The sequence below is a fragment of the Alnus glutinosa genome, chromosome 9 (assembly GCF_958979055.1).
Source record: "Alnus glutinosa chromosome 9, dhAlnGlut1.1, whole genome shotgun sequence".
In the NCBI taxonomy this organism is placed as follows: domain Eukaryota; kingdom Viridiplantae; phylum Streptophyta; class Magnoliopsida; order Fagales; family Betulaceae; genus Alnus; species Alnus glutinosa.
In genome coordinates this window covers 5,714,598-5,731,092 of record NC_084894.1, presented here as the reverse complement: position 1 = coordinate 5,731,092, position 16,495 = coordinate 5,714,598, and the positions used below count along the sequence as shown (strand labels likewise).

General features: G+C 35.3%; 1 protein-coding gene across 1 annotated transcript; it reads right to left on the bottom strand.

Annotated features, from left to right (window-relative positions):
• Positions 1 to 4,546: 4,546 nt before the first annotated feature.
• Positions 4,547 to 5,491, bottom strand: LOC133877812 (NDR1/HIN1-like protein 1). The gene has a single exon (XM_062316231.1). The coding sequence runs from the start codon at positions 5,333 to 5,335 to the stop codon at positions 4,706 to 4,708; it is 630 nt and encodes a 209-aa protein (XP_062172215.1). The 5' UTR covers positions 5,336 to 5,491; the 3' UTR covers positions 4,547 to 4,705.
• Positions 5,492 to 16,495: the final 11,004 nt, after the last annotated feature.

Sequence of the window (16,495 nt, the reverse complement as noted above, 5' to 3'; positions counted from 1 at the left end):
ATATAATGTGGTTTAGTTCAGGATATATATATATATAATGTGGTTTAGTTCAGGATAAGTAACCTACATAATCTTTTTGTAGGACTGTGCCCTCAGTCTGTCTAAACTATTGGGCTTTTTTTTTTTTATCTACTCAAGTTGGACCAAAAATGATTTGATTTGGATTCTAGAAATCTTGGATCTTGGTTGTAAAGTCCTCTTGTATCGGGCCTTGTACTATGGCCCAACATAAATATTCAAAACACTTTACTTCATGTAAATGGTAAATTCCTTTATAAATGAAGTGGTTAATACTTAATAGTGAGATTACACAATTTTTTTTTTTTTTTTTTTCATTTCGGGATTGTAATCTACAACTTACCTACGTAGACTTAAATTAGCTACAAATTAGTTTGTAATTAATTCATACAAACTAATCTAATAAAGTGACATGTGTCCCTTAAAATATAAGAATTACATATTTTTTTAATAGCATTAGCATATGTTTCTCCTATGTTTTTTTGAGTAATGTTATAAGGAGGACTAGTCTTCCTTGAGTCATTCCACGTGCCATGTGACTTTTAAAATCACTATTGAATCAAAAATCCAATAATAATCATCTTAAATTCAATAGTGATTTTAAAAGTCACATGACATTCGATCGAGTAGACTCTAGTCCTTCTTATAGCATTAACTAATGAGAAAATATGTGATTCTCACATGCTTTAATAACTCATGTCACTTTGTTATATTGATTTGTATAAATTAACTACAAACCAGTTTGTATCTAAATTTAATACAAATTTGAAGGATGGATTGGATCCACCATCTTCTTATTGTGAACTACACTCTATGAGCATTTCCTTTTATGAAGAGTTTGAAAGAAGATGATTTGGGATGATGGAACTATCTCCTCCGTTCTATTTTTTTAATATTTTTTTATGTTGTTACATGTTAAATTGTGATTAGTGTTGATGTGACATATTAATAGATTTTGTCAACTTTTTTAACGGCGAAGATTTATTTGTATATTTTAGTTTACCCCATAGAGTGTTTAATTACTTTTAAAAACTCTTTTTTGTAAATTGAAATGATGGAATGGGTCCCCACTGGCATTTCATACGAAATTTCAGAGAATTATGATGAAATTTTCTTTTTATTTAATTATGATCCTCTTCCTTTTTACCCTTCTTTTGGAGGAATATTTACATATGTAATTAATGGGATACATTAATGTACCCTATCCCTTGCATAAAGACATAAAGTAACATAAAGGTAATGTGAAGAGGACTATCAAATGAGAAAGTGGGAGACTATTCCAATTGCATTAAACCCTAGTAATAGCGATGCCACATGGTAAGTAGAAGTAGGTGGAGGAGTTAATCCCACCCCTGGCCTTTTTTAATTAGAATGTATAAAGTGGAATTAATTAAAGTTAATTATAATATGATTTCCTTTTATCCGACTATTAATTAAGATCGTAACATAAGCCTAGCCTGCCTTATGATTTCACTGATCACGTGGTCCACAATCTACATCCACCACCTAACCCGACCAAAATTCAATCTCAACCCACAATTCATTGGTCTTTTGCTTTCGTATGGGATTTCGGTTAAGAAACTTTAAAAAATTCCATACACCCAACTACTTATGGTAGGGTTGAAAGCGAGGATGAAGCTCAAAACTTCTGATGGGAGGTGGTTAAATAATTTTATTTTATTTTTTTAGGTAGGGGTTAAAGTATGAAAATATATAAAGCCAAATTTTAAGTAAATTAAATTTAATCCAATTTTTATTATTCCCTTCAAATTAAAAAAAAAAAATCAATAAGCAAAATTGAAAAGAAAGGTTTTAGGCAAAGAAAAAAAGTAAATAAAAAGGTTAAATACCTTTTTGCCTAATGTGGTTTAAAAAATTTATTTTTTGTCCCTTCAGTTTTCATTTTTTTCATATGTGGTACCTATGCTATGTGAAAAAACGGAGATGGTACATCCGTTAATTTTTCCGTCCAAAACTGATAGATTTTTATGTCATCGACACGTGGCACCATTGAAATTGCGACACATGGCTACACAATTTTTTTAAAAAAATTTTAAGCCTTTTTTTTTAAAAATAAAAATAAAAAAGAGAAATAAATTAGGGGTGGCTTTTTTGTGCCACAGGGGTGGTTCGGCTACCCCAAGTTTGGTCCTCGGGGGTGGTAGCCACCCCCATGGTTCAAAGTGAAAAAAAGAAAAAGAAAAAGAAAAAGAAACAAAGAGGTTTTGACCCATGGAGGTGGCCGAGTCATCCCCAGGCCAAATAGGGGTGGCCGTGTCACCCCCAAGCCAAATGGGGGTGATCAAACCACCTCTAAGGCCGGCCACCCCCATTTTTGCCAAGGGGGTGGCCAAACCACCTCTAAGGCCGGCCACCCCCATTTTTGCCAAAGGGGTGGCCAAACCACCTCCAAGGCCCTTGGGGGTGGATCGGTTACCCCATGCAGCCCAAAGGTTCTAAATTTTTTTAATATTCTTTTTTTAAAAAGGCTTAAATTTTTTTATAAAAAAATAAAAAAAAAAAATTTGTAGCCACATGTCGTAATTTCAATGGTGTCACGTGTTGCTAACATGGAAATCCGTTAGTTTTAGATGGAAAAATTGACGGAGGTACCATCTCCATCTTTTCGTATAGCACAAGTACTACATATAAAAAAAAAAATGAAAATTGAGGAGGCAAAAAATAAAGTTTTTAAACCATAGGGGTGTGTAAGGTATTTAACGCTAAAGAAAATAACTATCCAAAGAGAAAAAAAAAAAAAAAAAAAAAAAAAAAAAAAAAAAAGTCTATGTTTCTGTACTAAAATTTCTCAATTTCAGTTGGATGAATTGTGTGCTTCTCAGTGTTCTTGCAAAGCTTGATTTAAATAACATAACTCTTGAAGCTAGTAGCATTCTCTTATTCATTTTGTTAGAACAGCCAACTCTAACTAACACAGCAGCCCACTAACTGTTCAAAACACACTATAACAGTTACATGTTTCAGATATGTCCGTTGCTACTTGTAAAATATTAAAGGAAATTTTTTTGACAATGAATCTATCAATCGTACGTTCCAAATGAGATGGAACTAATTGAAGATATGATAAAAGGGAAGGGGGCCAAGGGGCCAAAAAAATTTCTTGCTATGAGCCAATAGGCAAAAAACTTTATAAATTTTTCTTTTGTAACCTTAAAATTATTTTCTTCTTAAGAGTTGAGGAGAGGGGGGTTATTGGAGTTCGGGTAGGGTGAATAGTCTCACAATAGTCATGCCCGTACCCTCGTCTGTTTTGGAGCCTATACTGCTTTTTTGCGGCCCATTCCTTGACATATGTCCAAAGTTTAAAGGACCAAGACATTTTTTACTCATAAACACAGCAATTGTCTGTTTTTTATTTTCAAATTCGACGTTATTTATTTTGTTTGGGTTTGTTGTTTGGAAGTCCACTTCTGTTAAACTTTTTGTTGCTTGTAACTCTACTCTTATTTATTGAATGATGTACTTAAAAAAAGAAAAGAAAAAAAGAAAAAAAAAGGGAATGCTATTCTCACGTTCTTTTTCATAGTTATTACCTTGACACACCGAAGAGTTTGACCCAACACTTTATTTCTTTTCTAGTTGATCCTGATTTGACATTAAAAGTATATTGATTTTTACCCAATACTTTTGTACGCAAAAACTGCTTGTTTGATTCCGATCATAAATCTATTTTCTTTCAAGTTTTAGTCTCACTAAAATTGCTAGTTCTAACTGCTCATATATTATATATAGAGGAATATACCACACTAATTCATTATGTACAAATGATGAGATTCCATTGAAATCGAGCCAATTCCAATAGACTTACTGGAGGCCTCCAGCAGGAATTGAATCTATGAATTTACCAATTATGAGTTGGCCAGACGATCTAACTAGTAACCATTTAGCCATGATTAATGCTTAATTAGCAGGATCTTCGTATACAGTGAGCAACCAAATTTCAATTGAAATGAAATGAAAATCTTTTCACATAAATTGGATTGGAAGAATTTTTCCGATCCAATTCAGAGAAATATTGTTTTGTTTCAAAGCATTCAAAAAGGTTTATATATGGCAGTAAAGATATAAAACATGCATTTTAAGCTGGAAGCAGCTAGCAGTGCTAAATCTCCCAGTAGAGAACGTGATTAGATAATATGGTGTAGCATTTCCACGGAACACGATCCAAAACATATGCTGCTCGGTTAACGCACCCTTAAAGTTTGTTTTTTTGTGTGTTTTACAGAGCAGAATAGGTTTTAAAAAAAATAGCAGTACTGTTTCTGCAGCTAGCAATAAAATAGAAAGAGATCTTAACGATATGGGACGACCTTGGTCAACTCCACCGTTTTGGGCTTATTATCAGACCAATAAAATATGTATATTGGACGTGAAATCAATTTTTTTTTTTTTTTTAATGTAATTAACGGAACACCAAATTGTTTTGTTAATTACTAGTTATTTTTCCTCCATTTTCTTGGGGAAAATACTTATTTTCCTCCTTATTTTAGGACAATGGACGCATATATACATGAATGAATCATAGCATTATAATAACCCAAAACTTTCTCTTAATTACTTGAAACAGAAAGCCATATGATGATTATAATCCAAACCAAAAGAAAAACAAATTAAGGGTAATGCGGATTAGATAGCAAGTACGTACTAACAGGAAATGATTAGTGGCTTAAACGTCCACAGTGCAATATTGCGCCAACGCGAACTTCATTACCGGTCCGAAGGGAATCCCGGCATTGGGGGAGCCAAATTTAATATACGCCGGGCAATTCGCGTTCAAGTGGTACCTGCCGGAGAACCACGTGCCCACCTTCCACTTGACACGGCCATCGATCTTGATGTTGAGCAACACCGCCCCGACGTTCTGGTCCTGCTCCAGAGCCCCCATTAGTCCCGGCGACACCGGCACGGAATTCCCGTACATGAACGGCGACCACACCGTGTAGTCGTTGTGGCCCTGGAAGGTGGCGGGCAGCATGGTCGGGAGTGTGACCTGTTGGCCTCGGTAGGTGGCGTAGACGTCGAGCTTCTGGTAGTAGATTCCGACGCGGTCCATGCGGTTTTTGGCGGAGATGGTTATCTGCATGGAGGTGGAGAGGGAGAAGGGAGGGGAGGCCGAGACGTTGAAGGCGTAGACGGTGGCGTCCCTGAGGATGAACTGGGGCTTGGTGGGGCGGAGGATTACCCAGACGAGGAAGACGACGAAGAGGACGAGGACGACGAAGGCGGCGATGCCGTAGAATATGCGGCGATGCTTCTCACGCCTGTGGTCGTGGTGGCCGCAGTGCTTCGCAGTCATGCTTAATTAACGGAGGGAAGCCTGGGTAGGGGACACGGAAAACTCTAGCCGATAAAGGAAGCAAGGAAATGAAGCTTGGACTTTTGAGGGAATTGAAATTTACCAACAGAAAAGTTTCACAGAGGAAGTGTGCGTTATATAGAAATTAGAATTAAAGAAAAAAACCCCACTTGTGGCTTGTGGGCAGGGTTTAGGTACGTGTATATATATATATATATAATATATATTACTTTTTGCTGTCCAACTTTCGTTGTTAGGTGGTAAGTCTAATTAAATCTGTTGTCAGTACAGTAGAAATATTTTCTATTAAATGTAGAATTTCGTGTTTTAGTGTTGGGTTCAAATCGTGTCAAGGTATTTGTATGATATTATATAAGTTAATTTTAATTTTAATGAAACGGGTAAAAATTTTCAATCTTAACCGGTTAATTTATATTAAATTCATATTAAATTTATGAGCAGTGAGTTTAGGCTAAAAGAGAGAAAAAAAAACGTTACACACACTTTGTCTAAAGTAGGAATCCTTTTAAATTTATTGTAATATTTACTGTTAAGTAAAAATAAAAGGATGTGATGTACGCATTGGGTGGTGGAAAATGGGGCGCAATGAGGCTTCTTTGATGCCACCTTATCTGGATGAGGTACATCATACGTACATCCCTCTACATGAGACCAGATGGCAATGGAGGGGTGGGTCCCCGTCCCACCAAAATTACCCTAGGGTGACCAACCGACCGACCGACCATATTGGCTGTGAACATGCATATATACATATATATATATATATATATATAGAGTTTGTATGTGTTTAGATGTGATTAATATACGTACACTGAGGACCTGAACAAGTTGGGACATAACTTTTGATTTATGACAATTCAATTGTTTGTCGTACATAGCACGGCCTTTAATAACTATTGGTTTAATGATCTGAACCTCAATACTGACCTTTTAATAAAGAAAATGATGGAGTCATGTCAGGCCTTGCGATGGTTAAAAACTTAAAATAACATGCCTTAATTAATCCTTATGGTTAATTACACAAATTAATTAATCCCTCTCTGAGTACTAATTAATTTTCTTTTTTAATTGTGAAATTTATGTTTAAGATTGATTGACAGTGATATAAAACTGTAATTTCGATCTAACCTCTTTCATCCTCACAACTTGTAGTTGAAGAAAAGTATGGGGTGGGTGGATGGGGTGGGTGCTCGGGCCGGCCAGTCCCTGTATACACTAGCCATCCCTTCCCTTCCAACCCCTAAAAAGAAAGAGTACTACTGAAGAACATTATGAACTGATGATAATGATGAACAGATCGAGCATATAAAAATCGATCTATTGAAAAAAAAAAGTGAACTACTTTTTCGATAGTCTCTTTTTACGTACATAAGATTACTTGCTAGGATCGGAGATCCTTTTTTTTTTTCTTCTCCCTGATTAGATTTATTCAAATCAAATGAAAAATAATGCACTTGATGATCAATCAAAAAAGTTTGCATCATGAACATCAAAAACCTAACCATGAAGCAACCGTGAACCATGGCATGATATTGATGGAACCTAAAGCATCAATTAAGAGAATCATTAGAATAACATGATTTTCTTTTTTACATATATATAGACTGAGAAGGCTAATGGCCGGCCGGCATGGGCACCTTATGGAGGAGAGAAACCAACGATCGGGACGGACCCATGTATAGATAAAAATTAGACTGAGAAGGCTAATGGCCGGCCGACATGGGCACCTTATGGAGGAGAGAAACTAACGATCGGGACGGACCCATGTGTAGAAAAAATGGATTTTTTTATTTTTTTTGTTAAGTTATATATATTTAGGCTTAAAAATTAGATTTAATCCCTACTAAAAATAGATTTATATAACCTATCATTTATACTTTGGCTCTTCCAGATGGGAAATCCTGATTCCGTCATTGCCAACTATGCAAATTAAGGCCTCGTAACCTATTGACTAAATCACCTAAGCATACAAACAAAAACATAATTCTTAACCGTAATGGACAACTTACGCATATTTAAGGAGAAATATTTGTTTTACTAAGAAAAGTGAACTAATGCAAATCCAAAGGGTATATTTTTAATTAATTACTCGTTAATTAACGACTATATCTTTAATTATTACTTTATGATGATCACCATGACTCCATGAGTCTACAACGGACAATTGTTCCTCGTTTCGGTTGGTAAAAGATTTGAATTCATGAAATTCCAACATGCATCTTCTTCCACACGCCACTCGTCTACCTGTTGACTTCAATTTCTTGAGGTGCATGCAATAATTTCCAAAAAGATTAAAATAAAGAAAGTATATATGTTTGTTAAACGTGTTTTTAATTTTTGGTTTTAAAAAGCATCATGACGTGATGTAAAAGTAAAATTATTTTTGTATTTTTAAAATTGATTTGTGTTTTAAATTGTTGTTTTAGTGTATTCGTCTTGGTAACGACAAACAAAAGACTAAAAAATTAAAATATAGACAAATATTCTAACGGAAGGTTAAAATTAACAAAAATTAAAAGATGAATATCTTAAATTGACACTTTTTAAAGTTTGAATATCTTATTTTAAAAGTGATAAAAGATCAAAAATTATAAATAAAGCTCTTCATTTAATAATATATTAGTAAGCGAACATGCACGTACCATACCTCAATTCCAGTACTCATTATTCATACTCTCTAAGTGATTCAGTATCTAATGGAGTATTTGGATTCTTGAAATTTTTAAAATACTAACTCATTTTGTTGCACTTTAGTGAAAGGAATCAACGTTCCTAAGAAAATGTGAATACCAAAAAAATGTTAGATTCCCCAAATCGAACGGAGCCACATAAGATAATTCAATAACTAAAACATTTACATTGTATTAAAGTGATTTGAATTCCCATTAATATATCATCCGTCCGTATAGGTACATGGTTGAACAATTTAAATTTTATTTATTTAAACATAAATGATTGAGTGAATTTCATATCAACTTTCTCATGTTAAATTGCTAACAATTTAGACCTCGTTTGAAATTCACTTTTCCATCATTTTCCCTTATTTTTATTTCTTCCAAAAAACCATCAACTTTAAAATATATATATTTTTTTTAAATCACATCAATATTTTTTAATTACTTTTTAAATAAAAAATTTATTATAATACAAATTTATTTTAATTTTCTATATAAATTATTTCAACTTTATATCACATCAATCTTATTTTCTAACCATTTAAAAAATTTCCAAGGAGAGAGGGGAGAAATGAGGAATGAAGAATTTTCAAACGGGGCTGCAAGAAGTCACATAAAATGGAGACAACCACCGCAGGCCCCGAAATACACGCGTCAACCAATGGACCGGGATCCAACGGCCGGACTTCACACGGCCTTTTTGACAATGTACAAATGTACAGAGCTGCATGCATTCATACATGGAGTCTGATTGGTTTTGGAGGCAGTGACGCAACGAAAACGACAGGCACTTGTGTTCAAGCTAGCTGGCTAGTAGGGTCCACTAGTCCCTTAACTGGGAAAAAGCTTCAGGGAGGGGCAGTCTCCATATCTATCTAGTCCATTTTCCAGGATGGCAGGATGCATTAGTTATGGATTACTTCGTTATTAATTAGCACCCTAATTTACATGGATTGAAATCTTTTATAATTATTGATCTGAATTTGAAAAAATTTTAAAAATTTTAAAAAATACACACCATGTATATATGCACAATTTCTTCGCTTCAATCGTAAAAGGATGTCACCGGACGTCTATATATCCAAAATAACTTAGCCATAGCAATAGAGTACTGCGATTTTAATGACTCATATTGTAAATACAGTATTCTGGTAGGTGATGTGTTAATTAGTGATTCGTTAATGTACTCCTCCTTAAAAATCTACAAGTAAAAGCTGCGTCGGAAATGCCGACAATTTCACTCTGATGCCTAAGTCAGTGTATACTTTTAAAAGAAATGCTCAAAATAATCTTAAGAAGACAATGTGTGTACCTTAATATCTGAAGAGACTCTGGTATTTATAGAGATTAAGGAGCAGTTAGGATAGTTCCCGGTTTGTGCGGGGATCAGTAGTTGAGGAAGACGTGGCCTCAGGCGCACAGATACTTCGGGTTTCACGTCTGTCAATCTCGAGTGCATGATCCCTTCCTGGATGACGCGTTGCTGAAACAATTTAGGACGTACGATCTAGGTGGGCATCGTGCGTTGTGTACCTGACATCTCGAATATTCCTGAGATATTCGCAGGCACGATTTTCTTGGATAACCCGACCCGACTACCCAAGTCAGGTGATCGGGTCGAATGAATCGGGTTGGGTCCAAATGAATTCTGATAGGATTTAATACATGGTGTAACAATAATTCTTCCTTGGTAGTTTGACTTGGTCGGGTGGGCCCAATGGGCTCGAGTTATCGGGTTGGGCCTAGTAGCCGAGGAGACCAATATTCTCCCTAACACATATAATTTAAGTACAATCTTAATTATGTGTATAAAAATTTTTGGACACCGGCCATTTCTTTACAAGCCGATTTTTAAAAATGAGTTAAACCCGCTGAAAGTTTGTAACACAGATCGAGCTCCTGATCGAATTTGTTTTATATAATTGTCTTCCTACACCCAGAATTATGACGATCATTAATGATAATTAATTAATTAATTAATTAACAATTAACCTGATCATGAGTGGAGCAAAAAGAAGTAAAATAACATGTACAGATCGAAGAGCTCATAAATAAATCATGTGGATGTGGTGGTCGATCTAAATGTCAACATCAACAATAATTCTTCATATCCATTGAACGCAACACAAAGAAGGTCAACAAAAACAATCGACATGCTCGATCTCTTACGACATGTCCATCACCCTCAACTGACGCCACCACCAACTGTCAAATTTGGATGTATTATGCATGCAAGAGCTTCCGATCGATCGATGGATCGCGACCTACCCTTATCAATGGTGGTTGTGAGCGGTTGACGTACGCTTGGTGGGTAGGAGTGTGAAAACAACCCCAGGCCAGTTCACATTTTTCCCTTGTCCTTTACGGTAAACTCTTGTAGGCCATATATGTATATGACTTTTTGAAACCTTTTCTTTTTTCTTTTTTCTTTTTGAAACCAGTTCATATATATATATATATGAAATTTGAAAATATGTTTTTTTTTGAAAAAAAAATTACACCATCTAAAAAGCATTAACAAAGAGAAACTATGGGTCGATCTTTCTAGAGTGTCTTTTTCTTGTTACCACACCTGATGAATATCTGTCTGTCTCCCTCCAGCAAAGAAGCTTTCTATTGCTTGATGAAGTTCAGGCAGATGCTCTTCTTGTCAAAGAATTAATACGCGATTGCACTACTAAAATTTTGGCCTTAAAGAGGGGGGAAAGAAAAAGAACATGATGATTAATTACCACGTCCTGATCGAAGAACGAACTTTTCTCCACTATAACCAAAGGTAAATCATACCTCAAAGCCCTTAAAGTTGTTTTCATGTTTGTGCATGCATGTGTTCGTGAGTATGTTTAATTATGTTGCTCAAAAGTTGCAGTAAACAGCGGAAAATTATAGGATCATTAATTATATGAGATATGAGCAAACTAATTATTTCATTGGAAATACTACTATTAATTGTATAATATCTTCAGAATTATTACAATTGTTATATCTATGAGCAAATTAATTAAATTAGCTGCTCCAATTCACTGTTAGTGGTGTCGATGGTTCAGTGGTTTCAAGAAAATTTTCAAAGTGGTTGGACATATACTAAGGTGAGAGTCGCCTATTAGTATTAGCCGTCTTAGATCCTACTGATGTCTTGATATGCTAAGTCAAGCTATGGCTTAATTAGACTGAGGGAGCGCATGCAGTTCTCACTGTCTAGAATAGCTACAATTAGTTTTCCCCGCTTGCCTTTTTTTGTTAGAAAAAAAAAAAAATAGCTCCAATTCATCCAAATTAATCTTCTATATTTGAGTATATGTATGGTTGTGCTGCATGTCCCCACCTCCACTACATGCATTCTGGATTCAGGATTCTGTTTCCATCCATCTCTTTTCCGTCTACTTTTCTTCTTTATCAATCATGTTCGTGGTTCTTTTCGAAAAAAGAGAACAAGGCTTTCTTAAGTTACACAAGCTAAGGATATATCACACCAATGGCTTTAATTTGTAAAACTTAAAAGGCAAAAGGCAAGCTAGCTAGGTTCTCTTTTCATTTCTTTCTTTCTTTTTCTTTTTCTTTTCTTTTTTTTTTGTCAAAATATAATCTTAATTCTTAAGATTCTAATTCAATTTCTTAATTATCGATTATTTCAATTTTCTTATTAAATTTTCAAAAATATCTCAATTTTAATGCATGTTTCCTATATATCTTACATGCATCACTATTCGAATAACAACAATTACTAATATTACAGATATTTTCGATACATATTCTAAAAATTAAAGGTTGTTATAGTAAGTTAGATCAAATTAGGGGCCACAATATTTCCTATGTATTTTATTATTTTTCAAATATTAAATTATTTTGTCTTTATATATATATATATATAATAGTGTCTTTATTCTTCCCGTTAGACTCCACTCAAGGGATTCTGAGCTGCCCTAGCATCTATGGATGGGAGAGTTTGAGTGTGTTTGAAGAAATGATCTTACCCAAGAGTGAGGATAGCTTGTTAGCAAAGAAACATGTGTAATAATAATATGATCTTTTTTCAAGCTTCATCACATGCATTTTTTGAATTAATTTTTGAATTAGTTATTTTCTACTTCGAAAAACAATACAAATCAAGAGAAAGAAGACAACAAACAAAAAGTAGAGAATAAAGGAAAATAGAAAAAGGTTGTCAATTCATTGGTTGGGAGATTCTAAAGGCAGAGAACCTCAAACGAAAAGGGGGAAGAGGAAATGGCGAAAAGAAGGAAAAGAATCCTTTGAATCCAAATCTCAAAAGAACAAACCACAATTATTTGTTCTTTTAGAGACATCACCTTGCATGAAAATTGAGTGAAAAATCAATGGTGAAGGATCCTAAACAAAAATGGTGATAATTCTCGTTAGGGTGTCTATACTTTCACATTCTCCGATCCGTTAGAATTTAACAGAAAATCATAACAGATAGGTCAGATTGCAAAAAATTAAAATTAAAATATACTAAATTTAGAATTTTTAAACTTTAAGAGTACTGTAAAAGTGATGAAAGTTCTTAAGGGTTAAATAAAGTTTCCCATAAATTTGTGTTAAGGGCTAAGAATGAATGAAACTGTAGGTCACTTCATTCTTTTATAGTTATAGTGGTGCCCTTTTCCAACCTATGCAATCCAACTCTTTTAAGACTTGCATCTTTTCAAAAAGATGCGGCCCTTGAAAGAATTGTGTCAATATATATACATAAAACTTCCTATAAAAATGTGTTTCTCATTAGATATTATAGTGTGAATGAAGTGGACATTATTACAATGTGATCATCTCTAACACAAACTTTCAAATGGTAGTGGTTGAGGCTAATGAATAAGATTTTCTTTTAGGGCTTTGGTAATGGAACTTGTAAGTACAATTCCCATTAAATACAAGATAGTTTTTATAATTAAAGTTTATCTATCCGAACAGGTTTTGAACCATCTATTTTCTCATGTTCGGGTAAGTGAGATATATAGAAGTTCTCTCACATTTGCTTATTGGGGATCCAGATCCAATTGATATTGACTATAAGTAATTCAGATAGTAAATATGAGAGAGTTTTTATAAGGCCTATCTGTCCATACTATCTTGGATAGTCCGTCTTTCTATTTAGATAAGTAAACTGTATAAAAACTCTATCGCATTAACTGCTATTCAAACATCATCTTATTGAGATCCGATCCAACTTATACCGAATATAATTTGTGATCTATTTAAAGCAATTCAGAAACTGCCTGAGGGTAGTTCTGCCTTCTTTGACATTGAAAGGAACCTAACATATGTTCTTCTTGACACATAGACCCACACATTGGTAACTTCAAGAACCCTTCTGTATCGAATCAGTTGTCCTGCCCTATGCGTCATCATTATCCATTTGATTGATGAGAAATAAAATGGATAAACTGAAATAGCTAGGAAGAAGTTGCTCAGAAAAAAATAAAAATATATAGGAAGAAGTTAATTAAGCAAGGAGTAATGATACATGGGATGTCTTACCGTCCCCGTCACATCAAAAGACATTGTTACATTAAAACACATTTTTTTAATATAAAGAGGCTGCTGGGAGACGGTAAGACGTCCCCATATATCATTACTCTTAAGCAAGATGGATATTGTTAGTACAGTTTTCGAACCGATGAACACCCGATCAAATAATGGATCTATGATGCTTAAGTCATTACATTATTTATATTTCAGAAAGATGACTATATAAGTATATTTTATATGATAGATGGTATCATGATATCATCCTTTTTACCTGCATCGATCGGACCCCTCCTTTTGTGGGAGAGTTGGTACTTGTAGTTGATCTGATTCCAATATCTTTGAAATAAGTGCAATCTCGAGATGTCATGGATAGAGGCATATCTTTGGGATTTTATCTTTATCTTTAAATTTTGTGGCCTTAAGGATCTTTCTCAGTGAAAGTAGGCTTTTTGGAAGCTTATCCAGATTTCTTGAATAGAGGGAAATATACCCAAGTTAAGAAAAGGATCCTTTCCGGTTAATTTAAAGTTTTTTAGTTTTACGATTTCAAAAAATATGATTTAAAAATCACGATTTTAAAGTTTGCGATTTTAAAATATGCTCTCTTTTTTTAAACACAGTTAAGCGTTTGGTAAAATTGCAGTTTGGCCTCTAAAATTCTGCGTTTTAAAAAAAATACCCTATTGTATTTGAAAAGGCAGTTTTCTCCGTTTTCAAATCGAAATTTTTTAAAAACGTAATTCACAAACGATTCATTTTCTAAAATTTGGTTTAAAATTGCACTTTTTGTCTACAAAATCACAATCTCAAATGCAGCCTTGGTGTTTTGGGCATAGATTGTGGGCCTTGGTAACCTTTGGAAGTCGTATTAAGCTTGTTTTAAAAAGTGGGCCAATCTGACCGGCCCAATTCCCAACGGACATGATGGGAAAAAAAAAAAATATGAGCACATGGCATCTTTTCTTGTATGGTGAGGAGTAAAAAGCATGAGAAATTCCAAAGCAATAGTTTTAATGCTTTTTTCATTTTCGGAGACAATTTATGCTTAATTTTACTTGCTCTTCGAAAACAGTTATACTAAATTTGGGCTCAACTTTTTCCCAAAAGGCTTCAACAAATGCATGTATATATGATTGAATTCTACTATTCTAGAGGCTTAAAAACCAAATCCAGTGCATAAATCTAACTCGACTTTTGCTCGAGCAAGATTGCGGCAAAACTTTCGCTCGAGCAAGATCGCTATTAATTACGGAATTAGAATTTTCATTCGATACTTGCATGACATTCATGTTCGAGCGAGTTTGTGATTATTTTTAATAACGCTAGTTTTATGACTTTTCTTTTAGAACTGCGTCTGTTTAAGCACCATATGGTCCGCCAATTTAAGCACCATAAGGCTGACTTAGCCGACCAGTAGTCTTTTAAAAAAAAGTAGTGAGTTTTGTGCTTGGTTTGGTATAGTTATGATAAAAGAGAAAATGTGGGAGAATAACAGGAACAAGATAAGAACAAACGTAAGAATCAAGCAGCAGCAAGGTTGTTCTTATCGTGCTATCTATGCATCTTCAACCATAAAGCAGACTATATACATTACTCCATCACATCTTCAAAAATTCGAAGCCCCTTATCAATGGAAGATCAAGAGGTAGACCACCATGAGAGAGAGGACTAAAATTTCATATCTTAAATTGGATTAAAAACGTCTAATTCTCAATTATCTCCAAGCTAGTGATTATGCCCTGGATAAAAAAACACACTGCACCTGGATATACATAACTAGTCTAAATTGGTTATATTTGCTTCTGGTTTGCCTCTGTTAAACAGATCACCCATTGGAACCAAAAGCAGAGTTAAGGGGACATTCTTGTATTAAGAACTTGATTACATTGGAAACGCCATGCTCCTGTAGTACAGTTCCAGAGTTCCTGACCCAAAAATTACTCAAGTCATGATGCTTGGTCAATACAACCTCTGTGATTTCAGAGGGCTTTCGGCGGAAAAAAATTAGTAAAACTGGCTTTACCTAATCTTTAAACATGATATGGTAGAGAAAAATGGATGGGAATCGGATACAATGAAGTTGCTCATTGCATATAGGTAGCCTCATGTGAAAGTAGGGTTGGCAATTTTTGACACAACCCGCAAACTCAACACGAACACGACACAAAAATTCAGGGTTTGAGTTTGACATTATCGGGTTTATAATCGTGTCTGGCGAGTCAACCCTCGGGTTGGCCCGCCAGACATGATTACACGATTTTTTTTTAAGTCGGGTCCAAAAGGACCGAAAGTCTAAAACCTTAGCCACATCACGTTGTTCACCGTCACGCATCACATCACGGATCCTCCACGAGGTCCAGGGGCCCAGGCTCTTAGAGCCGCAAAAGCCGAAGTTTAGCTCTCAAAGTCGAGCTCCACCACGCAACCCTCCAAAACGGCGTCCTCCTCACTGGCTCTTTCCCTTCGATCTCCATCAGCGTCGTCCCCAACGGATCTTTCGGGGTCCAAGCCCAGTCGAACTTCCTAAAGGCTAAAGTCCTTGGTTCTAGTCGTCGGATCCGGAGGCCTAGGCTCTCTTGCCCTGCTCGGCTGCTCTACCTCGTCGACGTCGTGTCCTGTGGGCTGTGGGGTGGGCATTAGGCATGCGTTACCGAGTTCATTGGGTTCATGTCATGTAACCCGGTTCACAACCGGGTCGTGATCGGGTTATAGTGTTTGACCCGATTAATAAGCGGGTCAGGTTCGTGTCGAACCCAATTGTGTAAACGGGTCAGCCGGGTTGACACGAACCCGACCCATTAACTCGAATTGCCAAGCCTATGTGAAAGGGTATTACTCGGGCCCCACCTTGCTTGGTTAGGTGCTACTCAGGCTGCTCGACCAGGTTGGAGCATGAGTGCCCTTTCACGTGAGGTTGCCTATTGTACATGCAATGAGCTGTTTCATTGCACCCGATCTGGATCTAAGAAAAACAAAC